Raw genomic sequence first — 12,819 nt, forward strand, 5'->3', positions numbered from 1 at the left:
TCATCACCCAAAGACTCCCTATGCTGTGGAACAAAATCCCGGTTTATGTGAGGCAGAGCACCTTGTTCAAGAGGAATCTTGACCAATGGATGGGAGATCAGATACACCCAGGGTTACCTCAGTGTCACTGCTCGACAGAGGCACAGCAAAATAATGGGCATAGTTTCTCCAAACTAAAGGGGTGGCGTAAGCCACAAAACTATGGGCTAGGCTTATAAATGCCCTCGGGCAGATAGCCTAGTATGAACCTATGAACCTATGAACCTATTTAGAACAGCAAATTTTTTTCCCATGGAAAAAATTTGCTGCTCCAAAACACATGCACACAACACAAGCACATCAAACAAACAGCAACCACACACATACACTTAAATTCCTACATCTAACGCTACACTACACTAAACATACACCACTATCTACCCACTTACCTTAACCCAAACCCTAACCCTAAGGTTCGTCACTATCGCACACTCACCTAACCTGCGCCCTAACCTTAACTCACTTAAACTGCCCCTAACCCTAAAGTCTGTCACTATCGCACACACGCCTAACCCGTGCCCTAACCCTATCTCACTTAACCCTCCCCTAACCCTAATATACAAACAATCGCACACTTACCTGAACCCAACCCGTAACTTTCCACCACAGCACTAAGAATAGTGAAGCCACAGAAACGGCCAACCGAATTCTTTCCCGAGGAAAGAATTTGCTGTTCTACAGCTTCGCTATTTTTAGTGTTCACTGAATAGTGTTCGATATCAGAACATTCGAAGTTTTAATACTTCTATGTTCTGATATAGACCCTATATATATATATATATATATATATATATATATATATATATAGATATACTTCATAATGTTGAAATTTTAGAATGCCGACAACCATATGGCCGACATTCAAAATGTCAACATTATGAATAAGTCCACAAAAAAGGAAATAAAATTTCCTTTAAAGTGCTCCACCCCCCCTACCCCTAACTTTAATATACCAACTCCGAGATTGCACTACAGTGCAGGAATGACAATTTTTTCCATTCTGCACTATAGTGAGATGCCAGTTTCCCATTGTCTGCAATCCAAATGTCAATCATATGGTGTCGGCCATATGGTTGTCGACAATTTGGACTGTCAGCAATATCAGGTAGACCCATATATACACACATACACACACACGCACACATGCATACATGTGTATATATATATATATATATATATATATATATATATATATATATATATATATATATATAAATGTGTGTGTGTGTGTGTGTATAAGGTGTGAGGGGAGTGAAATCCCTCATCTCAAGAGGTGCAATGCCTCCCTGCAAAACACACTTAATAGTTAGCAACTGTTATTTTCAAAATTTGTTTTTTTAAGTGTTACTCACACAAACATTTCAAAATTGTGTGACTGGCAGAATGGAGTCTTGAACTTCCAGCTTGTTATGAATACTAATAACAGTAACTGTATCTTTAAGTAGGAATTACCATTAAAGGGTATGTGTGGTGTATATACCCAAAGTTCACTTACTGGTGTAAAGGTTCTAATGAATATGTATCATGTCTCTTGCTACTTCATTCAGTCAGTGTCTTTATCTGTGTGCATACATTACATGGGGTCAGATTTAAAGCTACATTTAGCATCAGAAACTTATTTTTTGTGCTGCACTATTCTATTTTATTTTAATTATTTTTCCTTTGATAACGTGGAGAGTCCAACTGAGCCAATGTATATATATACACACACACACACACACACACACACACACACACACACACACACACACACACATACCATCTGTCTCAAATCATCTTCACCAGATTGTTTTCTCCTTTTCTGCATATGTGCCAAAACCACCGTAATCTATACTTTTTGATCTTTTCTGTAATTGGAGCTACTTTAGCTTCTGTTTTTATGTTCTCATTTCTTCTTCTGTCCCGCAGTGTGCATCCTACCACCCATCTCAGGCACTTCATTTCCATTACCTCTAGCTTCTTCATCTGCTCTACTTTTACTGCTCAGGTTTCTTCCCTTTTCCTCAATTACCTCTCTCAGATACTTGAAGCTATTAACCTGTTCCACTAGCTTCCCTTCTACCTCAATTCTTAGCTTCTTCTGATTTTCCCAGTTTGCTGCCCTTACCACTATTGTAGCTGTACCATATTTCATCCCATGTGCCTTTAGTTTTGCATTCCATTCCCCTATCTTTTGCTGAAGTTCTTGCTCAGAGTCTGCCTGTAATGTCACATCATGTTCATACTGCAACTTTATTGATCTGTTCCCTCCAAACTGTTTGCTTATGTAGTCCATCACCAGTATTAACAGCAGAAGTCTCAGAGCTAAACTCTGATGTATACCCACTCCCACTGGGAACCCCGCTGTGAAACTTAATAAACCGTGTTGTTTAGCTTGGGTAATGTAACTGTTATTATGCAATATATTTTTTCTGTGTTTTTAGCTTCCTTAAAGGTGTGTCATTCCAGAATTGCTACAGTGTTAATAAAATTATTTGCAGCAACATGTGTTGAATTTATATATATATTTTCCTTTCTTGTGGTTTAATGTATTTCCTGCAAATGTTGTATCCTCATGACACAAAGACCATTTGCAGAAATCATTCAAACTCAAGATCATGCAAATGGCTTTATTTTTAATGTGTCTGCTCTCCTCCCATACATAAGAGGTGGTCAGTACAGACTGTTAATACAAAATAGCATATGCTTTTTTTGCCAGAAGCACTGCAGAAGGCAAAGTCTTACTGGGGAGGTAAATATCTTCACTCATATTTGTTGGCAGATGAAAAAAATGTTTGATGTAAGAGTAGAATGAGTGACTGACTGTAATAGAATAAGATAACCTAGAAAGATATGAGCCTATCTTTCGCTGCATGTTTGCTTATAAGCTCTGTGTTGTTGTTTATGGATGTCAGGCATTTTTTTCACACTGTGGTATACCATCTCATGGAAATCACTTAAGCACATTAGCATTTGCATCTGAGCTTTCATTACTCATCTGACCACAGTTGTGCTGCCTGTGCTGTATTGCTCTATGCATGCACCAGGTGTTGTTGGGCTTTACTACAGGTTTTGACCAGTGGAAGCAGAGCAAGTGTTGTTGGGCTGTACTACAGGTTTTGACCAGTGGAAGCAGTGCAGGTGTTGTTGGGCTGTACTACAGGTTTTGACCAGTGGAAGCAGTGCATTTGTTATTGGGCTATACTACAGGTTTTGACCAATGGAAGCAGTGCATGTGTTGTTGGGCTGTACAACAAGTTTTGACCAGTGGAAGCAATGCAGGTGTTGTTTGGGCTGTTTTACAGATTTTGAACAGGGGAAGCAGTGCAGGTGTTGTTTGGACTGTACTACAGGTTTTGACCAGTGGAAACAGTGCAGGTTTTGTTTGGGCTATACTACAGGTTTTGACCAGTGGAAGCACTGCAGGTGTTGTTTGGGCTGTTCTACAGATTTTGACCAGTGGAAACAGTGCAGGTGTTGTTTGGGCTGTACTACAGGTTTTGACCAGTGAAAGCAGTGCAGCAGAGCTTTACTGATAATTTAGGCATCATAACACATGTTCATTGATGACAAAGTACTTCAAAAATGGATCAGGGCAGATCAGTGCTACCCACATCCACATTATTGACAGTGTAGCCCCCTACTGCAGTGATTCCAGATTCATGGTACTGCCACAGTGGTAATGCAGGTACTGCAATACAACTGAATTAGTGATATTGTACCTTAACACAACCACCTTGACAATGCAGGGACCACAGCAGAACAATACTGCATTTATATTGTAGGTAGTACAGCCCTTTGTGGGCATGATCCAGGCTTCACAAGACTGTCATATTGACTGATAATATAGGTACCACAATACAGCTGCAGCAGTTCTGTACATATTTTAATACAACCGCATTGATGATGATGAAGGCAGTATTGCATCACATCCATGTTGATTTTGACATTGCAGCTCAATGTTGCTAATGTTGTACACATAGCAGAGCAGTTGGATCAGTATCTTGGTATTCTGGTCGGACTTATATAATGATTCAGGTATTGCAGTGAACCTACATCACATATATAAATGCTGTTGCAATGATGTGGAGACTACAATACAATGACATTCATAATATGGGCACCATATCTCAGCAGCTTTGGAAAACTGCTGCAGGTGGATTGCAGTGTACAGTATCTGTCAACTGTACAGCTCTACAATGTACATTACATGTTTACAAATAAAATGAACATTAAAGAAAAATATTTATATATGCATGTATACTAATTGTTAATAACTGTAATAAACAATAAATGATGCTTTTCTGTTTACTTAATGTTTAAGCTACTATTGATGCAGCCCCATTATTGCTGTTTTCATTTTGTTTTTATTGACAGCTTTGTTTTATGTTTCACTATATAAATAGCGAAAGAGAGAGAGTTTAGTAATATTCCATGGCTGGGTGTGGGTAATGCTTGCTTTACCCATGGTTGATGTGGTTTGGTCGTGATAGCAGAACCCAAATGACCAAATAAAGCAAACCATGCATAAACAAAGCATTACCCACTCCCAGCCATGAGTTACTGCTATTATATAATGTTATTGGTGTCATATAATCTTGTGTGTTTATTATTTTTGTAATTGTTGTGTGGTAGGCTGTGTATTATTCCACTTTAAAGTAATGCAGATATAGTTTAGCATGTTTTTACTTGTGTTTTGTTGATTTTTTTTTTTACTTTATTCATTTTTGAGGTTGTATTCTCTCTCTCTTATTCACTGACATTATTTAAAAAAGAAAAGTTCCATATTTTTTAAAACTACTCTCATTGTATAACACAACTTTTCCTCTTTTGTTTGCTTGCAGTTTTGCAAATTTGCTTCATGAAGAACAAACGTTGATAACAAAGATATAGCCACTGTAAAACACATTTTCAGCATTCATTTACACTAGCTTTACCGGCATTTATAATTGCCAGTATTGAGTGAGTGCTGATATTTCGGGGACCCCAACCCCTTTGCCTTACTCTAGTTAAAGGTCTGAAATTGAAAATTACTTCCACAAACAAATTAATCACTAAACTAAAACTGTATTACAAAGCTTAGCAGTTTTGTCAAACAATTGAAATGACTTCTCATTTCAGTTACTTTAAATTGCTCATTTCAATTTTTTGATGAAAGTCTTCAGCTTCTGTGTGATGACCCCACTCTGTGCCAGTAATCAAGGAGCCTGAATCCTCACCACTGACACTGGAAAGTAACATTCAATTGGAATACAAATGGATACACTCCAGCTGCAGACCTCTCTGTATTGAGCACAATTTCTCTTAAGAGCACACAGGGAACACACTTTCTCTCTCTTCCCAAGGTCCTCAGTAAGCCAGCCACTGGCACATCCTCAGCCAAGTGTCCAAGCCAAGTCCTCCACCACTCTCTCTGTGAAACCGGTGCTTTGTGTCCCTGCCCCAAGTACCTGACACACACACACACACACACACACACACACACACACACACACACACACACACACACACACACACACACACACCTGGGAAAGTCTGGCACAGATAACCCGCTCTACTAACTTTGCCCAGAAAATAAGGTAGATTCACTACCACCAGTCAGTTTCTATAAGGCTCTTAAAAGGGTAGCCTATACTGAGTGAAATTAATATTAATACAAATGGTAATGTTGAACAAATAATAAAAGAACATGAAAATATGACTCTGTTTACTGTAAACACCAGAGTTCCAGTCACAGGAAATATTAAAAATAACACAGGTGGACAAGTTCTCAAAGTTACAGAAAAACAATACTTAACTAATCTCACTATATTTTCCTGACTAATCTGAAGAATACTATTCCCTGGCCTACGTGTAAGTAGGCAGGATGAAGTAGGTAAGGGATCCTTCGATGTCAGGTTCTAGAAACAGAATGCTCAGTCTGACTGAGAGACTTCTCAATATAATATCTAAATAGTATTTAAGGGATAGCTTACAGAATGGCATAACATCTGGTCATCTGACTGTTTCCTACACTATCACCAACACTAGAAGCTGCCAGAATTTTACCATACACACAGACAGAGCTTTGCTCAAATCTGCTGCAGCTCCTGGAATTCACTAAACAATTTCAAACCTCTACCCTTCCATAGTAGCAATTAGCTCACCCCAAAGACAATACAGAAAGCTTCCTAATACAGATTTTTTTGTCTCTGGCTGCAGTCAGAACTGTAAGATACTGTCTTTGTGGCCTAATTTAATTTCAGCTATTTTTCAAAGTTAGCTTAACCTCTACTCTTCCTGTATCCTCTGTTACAATATATACATTTAAACAATTACAATAATGCATGTACATTTCTTTTCTGCCCAGAAGGGTACACTGTTGATATATTTTTAATACAAGCAGCTTTACAAATACATTTTTCAACACAAAAATCTGCACAAATCGGTTTGATATACAAATGACATATAATTCTTTACAAAATTCCAGCTAGCTGTGCTGGCATATGTTACACATCCACTGCCCTACTTCTCCTGGCATGGCTGGCAATGATTATCACATTTGGAACAACATTTTACTCTACTGACTCATTCCATTGTGTTGTCTGTTTCCAATTTTTTGTCCGTCACCTAGTGGCCTGTTCAGGTATGTTGTTTTTTTAGTGTGTTTGTTTGTTTTAACATAAATCTGATTCCATGTATGCTTTCAGTGTGGATTAGGGATCAGAACCCACATGCAGTATTTAATTTACCTAAATCCAATATACAAACTGTACTGAAACAGAAAACAAAATTTTCCATGCTGGCCTCATTTCTCTGGAAATGGCATGATTTGCAATGGGCACACTGACAGGACTGTCTAGTCAGTATACATGTTTTTTAATATTAACTAGCTCTTATTCTATAATGCCTAATATTAGTATTATAAATAATAATTAATAATACCACTCTTAATATTATTAACTATTATTATAATTAGTTTGTATATTAATTATACCTGTTTTCAGTCTTTTTTTTTTGTCTTTTTGGCACGCAGCATTTCGCACGCTGACATTTTAATAGGGAGCCTGGGAATAGAATCACTAAACAGAGGAGGTTTCTATAGGCTGTAGCAGGTATAACACAGAGGAGAAACTTTCTTCATTTAAGTGCAATTTATTTACAGATGCAATGTAAAATGAGTTGTCAGTTCCTTAAATTAATTTAAAATGGTAGTTATATTCTTACATAATGCAGGTTTAATTAATGCATTCTTAAGAATCCAGAGCTTAAAAAGTCGCAGCTCTGTTTTAAGTCATAGTCTCCAAGCAGGAACACGGCAATTCTCCTTAAGCAGTTCAATCCAAACAGAGTCTTCTCTGCTCTTTTACAGCTGTGGAGCTTCCTCTGTGCATAGCCTACCTGGAGTTTTCCATTCTATGCTTCAAATCCCTGTTTTGCAAGAGGCAACTATCTCTGTCATTGTTAGTTTCTGGTCCTTCTTTTAAAAGTATTTTCTCAGACAATTCCTATTTCCTGGACTATTTTCATGAAGCATTATCATGTTGTACTAATTATACATGTTGCTAAAAGCTTCTTACCATGGCTTAGTGTATATCTACATTTTACTGATAAAAAAAACATAATTTTGACATATCAATATCAGTCACTATGTCACAACACTTAATTTAGCTACTTCATAATGTATGTTCCTTTAAACTGATAATTGGGAGCAAGTCTAAATCTTAGGGCAGAAGTTACAACACTATTCCTAAATTCAGAAGTTGAGAGGTGAGTTTGCATGCCTTTGTGTACATACTTGTTTCATTGCGTAAATTTGTGTTTTAATTCCAAGCAAAGACAAAATTTGACATTAGCAGATATTTATTCAAAGAATCTTTTCAAAACACTTGTGCAAAGTATAGCTAATTGAAAGCATCCGAGGACTAGTAGGAAAAAGTCAACATGATCCAGCCTTTCAACTTGCTTGGAGGATTCCAAAAAGTGAAGATTTTTTAGTTTTATTAGTTTTCAACAGCTTATTCAGTATGTCTATGTCATTTTTCCAGATAAGAGTTTTGTTCTTTTCAGATTCATTCATATTACTTTAATATGCTCTGGGAAATGTATTACTTTATTTCCTAATTAGTTTACAGTATTTGTTACAGAGTCCCTCTTTTGTTGCACACACAGTGCTGCAGAGCCTGACTGGTGTATTCCTTCATGCAATTGTACTCGGGAGGCCTGTTTAGCTAAATGTGAACTGCATTTTGCTACCACTTTATAATTTACATCTCAGTTATTGTGTGCATTAAGAGTTGTAATTAGCTTCCACAGTATTTCATTTTATGCATTTTAAAGCCCAGACCTAGAGGCATGATTGCCACTTTGTTTTTATTTGATTAGATAACCTTTAATTATTTTTTCCCCTCAGAATACTTTAAATTTAAATGAGGCAGTCTGGTTGTCTTAAAATACAATGAGGTTAACTGATACGTGGGCAGTGTTATCCAGAGTAACAGTTTCTAATTGTGTAAATAAAAAGAAGTATAAGGAAATGAGTGCTGAAATCATTTTAAAAAGTTCTGAGATATTTTAGTTAACACTGTTTGTTTAAAAATGTCAGTTGTCACTGGACAACACAAAATATTTTGCAGTCCCTGAACTTGAGAACTCCTTAAGCATTAAAGCTGACAAAGAAGGTAATTTCTGTGAGAAGGTGCAAAAGTAGATAGAGATCCCAGGTGCAAGGAGTACATAATAAATATTTTTTTTACTATTATTTCTTTTATTTTACGTTGTTTACTGGGTTTGGTCAATAATGCATTTTCATTGGAGGCCTAGGGCAAAAGCTCCAACATATTACAAATATTTATACAGATGTTCAGTTATATGCATGAAAAGGCATTATGTAATATACATTAACAATTACACATGCATTTGCAAACTAGTTTACATCCATTTGAAATAAAGGCAACTATAACAGTATAAACGGTAGTAGATGTTACACATCAAGCATTTGAAGAGGTGTATTGATTTGTCATATAGATAATATATCTTGTGATTAGAAATTCAAAGAAATGGAGGTGAGAAAGAAATTGGTAGTGCAGAAAATATTAATATTGTAGTAAATAGGTGGGTTATTAAACAGGTTATTAGAAGTACAGAGCTGGGGTGGTGAGCAGTGTATCACAAAATCAAATTACCTGCTGTACATAACCCTCCCTAAAGATTAGAGCATTTTCTCCTGTCAGTGGTGCATTAATCCATATGGAAAAATAAAATTTGTTTTGTTTTCTGTTCATTGGCTATTTGATAAACCTGCAGCTGATGCTTACCACATTAACAACAGTGCCAGTTCATCTGTTTTGAGAGGAGGAAGAGGTTGTAGGCTTCATCCCACTGCCAGAACCTCCTCTGGTGAAGGCCCAGAAGCTTGGCACACAGACTGGGATGGACAAAACTGCCAAAAATTGCACATACTCTTCGTAAGCTTTATGGGTATCAGAACTATGCACCCCTGTCATGGCTCAGCATAGCGATATTGCTAAATCTTATGTGACACTTCCCAAGAGGATGAAAACCTTACCCTCCCTGTTCTCCTCCTCCAGTGAGAAAAGGGGAACAAATGAGCCTTTTTGGGGTGCAGCACTTGGTGGTTCCTCGGTTAAGTAGCTGTTCTAAATCAACCACATACTAAAAAGCTGGGTTTAAGAGGGCTTGTTTACATCAACTGGGGCTTAGAATTTGCTATGCCAAAAGAAAAAAATGCAAAAGAGAAGTATTTTGATCAGAGTAAATGAAACTGCCTAGAATTGCTTGCTAATAAGCTGATCTAGAGCAGTCTGAAAAAGATTAGTGGTAAAATATAACTTTATGAAGTTTGATGCTTCAGTGATGATATACACTGGGAAGAGCTTGGCATCTCAGTCACTCATTTAGTGAATATTTTGAGATGCAATCTTTATCAAACAGTGATTTCTAAATGCTGTATGTCAAACTATGAGCAACAATGTTCTACTATAGAAAATAAAGTAAACAAATCTGAAGAACATTCAGGTCCAGAGCTAGACATGTAGACTTTGACGCTTAAAGCAGATGTTTAGCTGAAGTACACACTCCTGTGTGAAGGACATTATAAAACAGAGGGTTCTGTGGAAGAAGGTTAGAAGCATCAGACATATTAGCGTGTGTGTGTGTGTGTGTGTGTGTGTGTGTGTGTGTGTGTGTGTGTGTGTGTGTGTATGTATGTGTGTTTGGGGAGGGGTAAATTGACCAGACATAGATTTCCATGCATAAGTATGTTGCAGTCAGAATAAATGTACTGTGTACAAAACTGAATCTAGTGTAAAATGAAACAAAAATGTGTACTTGTTCTAATTTTTAATGTGAATATATTTTTAATTTTTTTTTCTACAGATTTCTGGCCTGACAAGCTCACTTGGTGATACAGTCCTGTCTCATCTCTTCAGTCAGGTAAGACTGTGCATAAGTCTATATTTCTTTTCTTGTATAGCTTTTGCCGTTGCATATGGCAAAACCATTACATTTTTAGATTGGTAACTGACTAGCTGAAGAGCAAAAGAGACATTTCTGAGATTTGTGGAAGAATAACTAAAATTTCAGTAAACTCTCTAAGACTGTAACCATTATGCCAAACCCTCCCTTTGAAAATAAATACTGGAATATCACTGAAAACAAGCCTTAGCCAATAACCAGAGGTCAGAATTAAATCCTATCCTTAACTGTTATGCCAGCCCCTCCTCTCAGTTGTTTTGGATCCTGGGAACTGTGTTGTTAGGACCCTATTGGATGTATGGCTGTTGATTGATGATAAATTTGTCAACGCTCTACACATACCCACAACATCGCCAATCAGATGTCAGTCAAAAAAAAAGTGGCATACAAACACTTTTTTGTTTGGTTTTTTTTTTCCCTGGAAGGGATAAAACCTTTCACAGATCCTGTGCAAAGAAGATGCCCACATATTTTATTTTAAATCCAAGATCACTCCAAATCGGACAACGCAGAATTTCACTGGCCTACACAGTTCTGTCTCTGATATTAAAGGCAAAGTTTTACAGACATTTATGTTTCAGACATCTCATCTTTCAGAACATGCATCCTAATACAAAACCTGTTGTTCTAGCAACTTTCTAAAATTTTAAGGGGAATATATTTAAAACTTGCCTCTTTTTTTGGACCTTTCCAAAAGTCTTGCATTAACAGATTGAGTGGTATGGATAAGGGAGACCCATTGGGAATATTAGTGTGTGAACATTAAACCTTTGCAGTACATAACATGTCATTCAGGTTTAAAGAAGCTTGCTTATTCTTGGCTAACGTTTGGTTGACAATTTGTTTACACCTTGATCAGAGTCACACAGCTTCTTGTTCGCACACAAAGGTTAAGCTGCTTCAATACTGAAGCATTGCGGGTCATTTGTAGGATCATAGGTGTGTACTAGGCTAATGACCACAAGGGCCTGTTTAAGCCTAGCCATACGTACCAAATCTCTGACAAGTTCAGTACCCTTAATAAGTGTAAGCAGGGACTTGGAAGATGAAACATTTACATTCAGGCACCTGGTAGATGAACCATTTGTAGGCTGAATGTCTCCATTAGAGACATAGGTGCTTAACCAGGGATGAATTTCCTGTCCCCCATCCAGTTGTCCAAGTTACATATGAAATGGGTCAGGGAGAAACTCTTCTTCACATGGATGGGGAGCCTGTTCCAGAGAAAGGGTAGTTTCTGGAATACATACCTGTCTGTCAAGCAGGTCCTGATTATATCACAGGCAAGGTTTATGTCTTTAGAGTGGGTAATTTTGGTGCTGTTTGCTTTGTGGGTATTCAGGAGGTCCATCAGGGTGGGGCCTGACAATGCCTTGTATGCCAGGCATAGATCTCTCCTCAAGAGCCTGTAGGAGACAAAATACAGGGATAGGGCTTTGAGAAAGTCTACATAGGACATGTTATTTATGTTGTGTATTCTTTCAGTGGGGAAATTCTGTGGACACTCCAATTGTTGCCTGCAGGGGAAAGGATTATTGTACTGTGCTCAAGTCCAGGTAGAAGTAACCATTTCCACAGTACTTTTAAGCAAAACAGAAGAGTCATAGTTTTACTGCTTCATAGTTGGTTTATAGTGTGCAATGGTCAGAGACCATCAGAATGCAAACTCCAATTTCCACAAATAGATATTACTTCCAAACCAATTATGTAATGCATTCTTGAATACATTTAAAAACCTTCTCTGCCTAACATGCAAAGGCAACTTGATCCATGTCCAAACTGTGTTTTGGGTTATACATTTTGCTCTCAAAGCTGTTCTGCATTTTAGGATTTTGAAGGCATACTTTCTTATTCTAGATGTTTTACTGAATACCATCCTATTGGCATTTAGTAAAAGCTAAGACTGTTCATCATGAAGAGCATAGTAAAACTGACCATTTCTGCTTCCATTATCCAGTAAGTTTTTGGGAGATACTGGTTTGAAGAATATTCAGTATTACACATGTATATATCTTTCTCTGCTGATATTTCCTGCATTGCTAATCACTTTGTGATACAAGGTGTATTCTAAACTGTATGTAAGTACTGACTTTTGTGTGTTTTTTGCACGTACAGGAGGAGTTGGTGAATAACACGGAGCTAGTGCAGAGCTACCGACAACAGATAGGCAATGGGGTTAACCAGTACAACCTACAGCTCTTTTGGAACATGTACAACAGGTAAAGTATGCAATGTTATATATTTGTAAATGGAACATCTGCATTAGGTAGACTGTACACTACTATGTATCCATAAATGGAATACGTACATAAGGTAAACTGCACA

The 12,819-nt window shown here is 37.3% G+C and overlaps 1 protein-coding gene across 5 annotated transcripts in view; it reads left to right on the forward strand.

Annotated features, from left to right (window-relative positions):
• The window catches only part of NDRG4 (NDRG family member 4), a 1,570,634-nt gene that overhangs the window by 1,409,054 nt on the left and 148,761 nt on the right, over positions 1–12,819 (forward strand). For all 5 annotated transcript variants that reach the window (XM_044081333.1, XM_044081334.1, XM_044081335.1 and 2 more), the window contains 2 exons: positions 10,396–10,452; positions 12,610–12,713. In XM_044081333.1, coding sequence (XP_043937268.1) covers positions 10,396–10,452; positions 12,610–12,713 — 161 coding nt within the window. The remainder of the gene's footprint in view (positions 1–10,395; positions 10,453–12,609; positions 12,714–12,819) is intronic.

Source organism: Protopterus annectens, chromosome 8.part0 (assembly GCF_019279795.1).
Source record: "Protopterus annectens isolate FY-2018-M chromosome 8.part0, PAN1.0, whole genome shotgun sequence".
Taxonomy (NCBI): Eukaryota; Metazoa; Chordata; order Ceratodontiformes; family Protopteridae; genus Protopterus; species Protopterus annectens.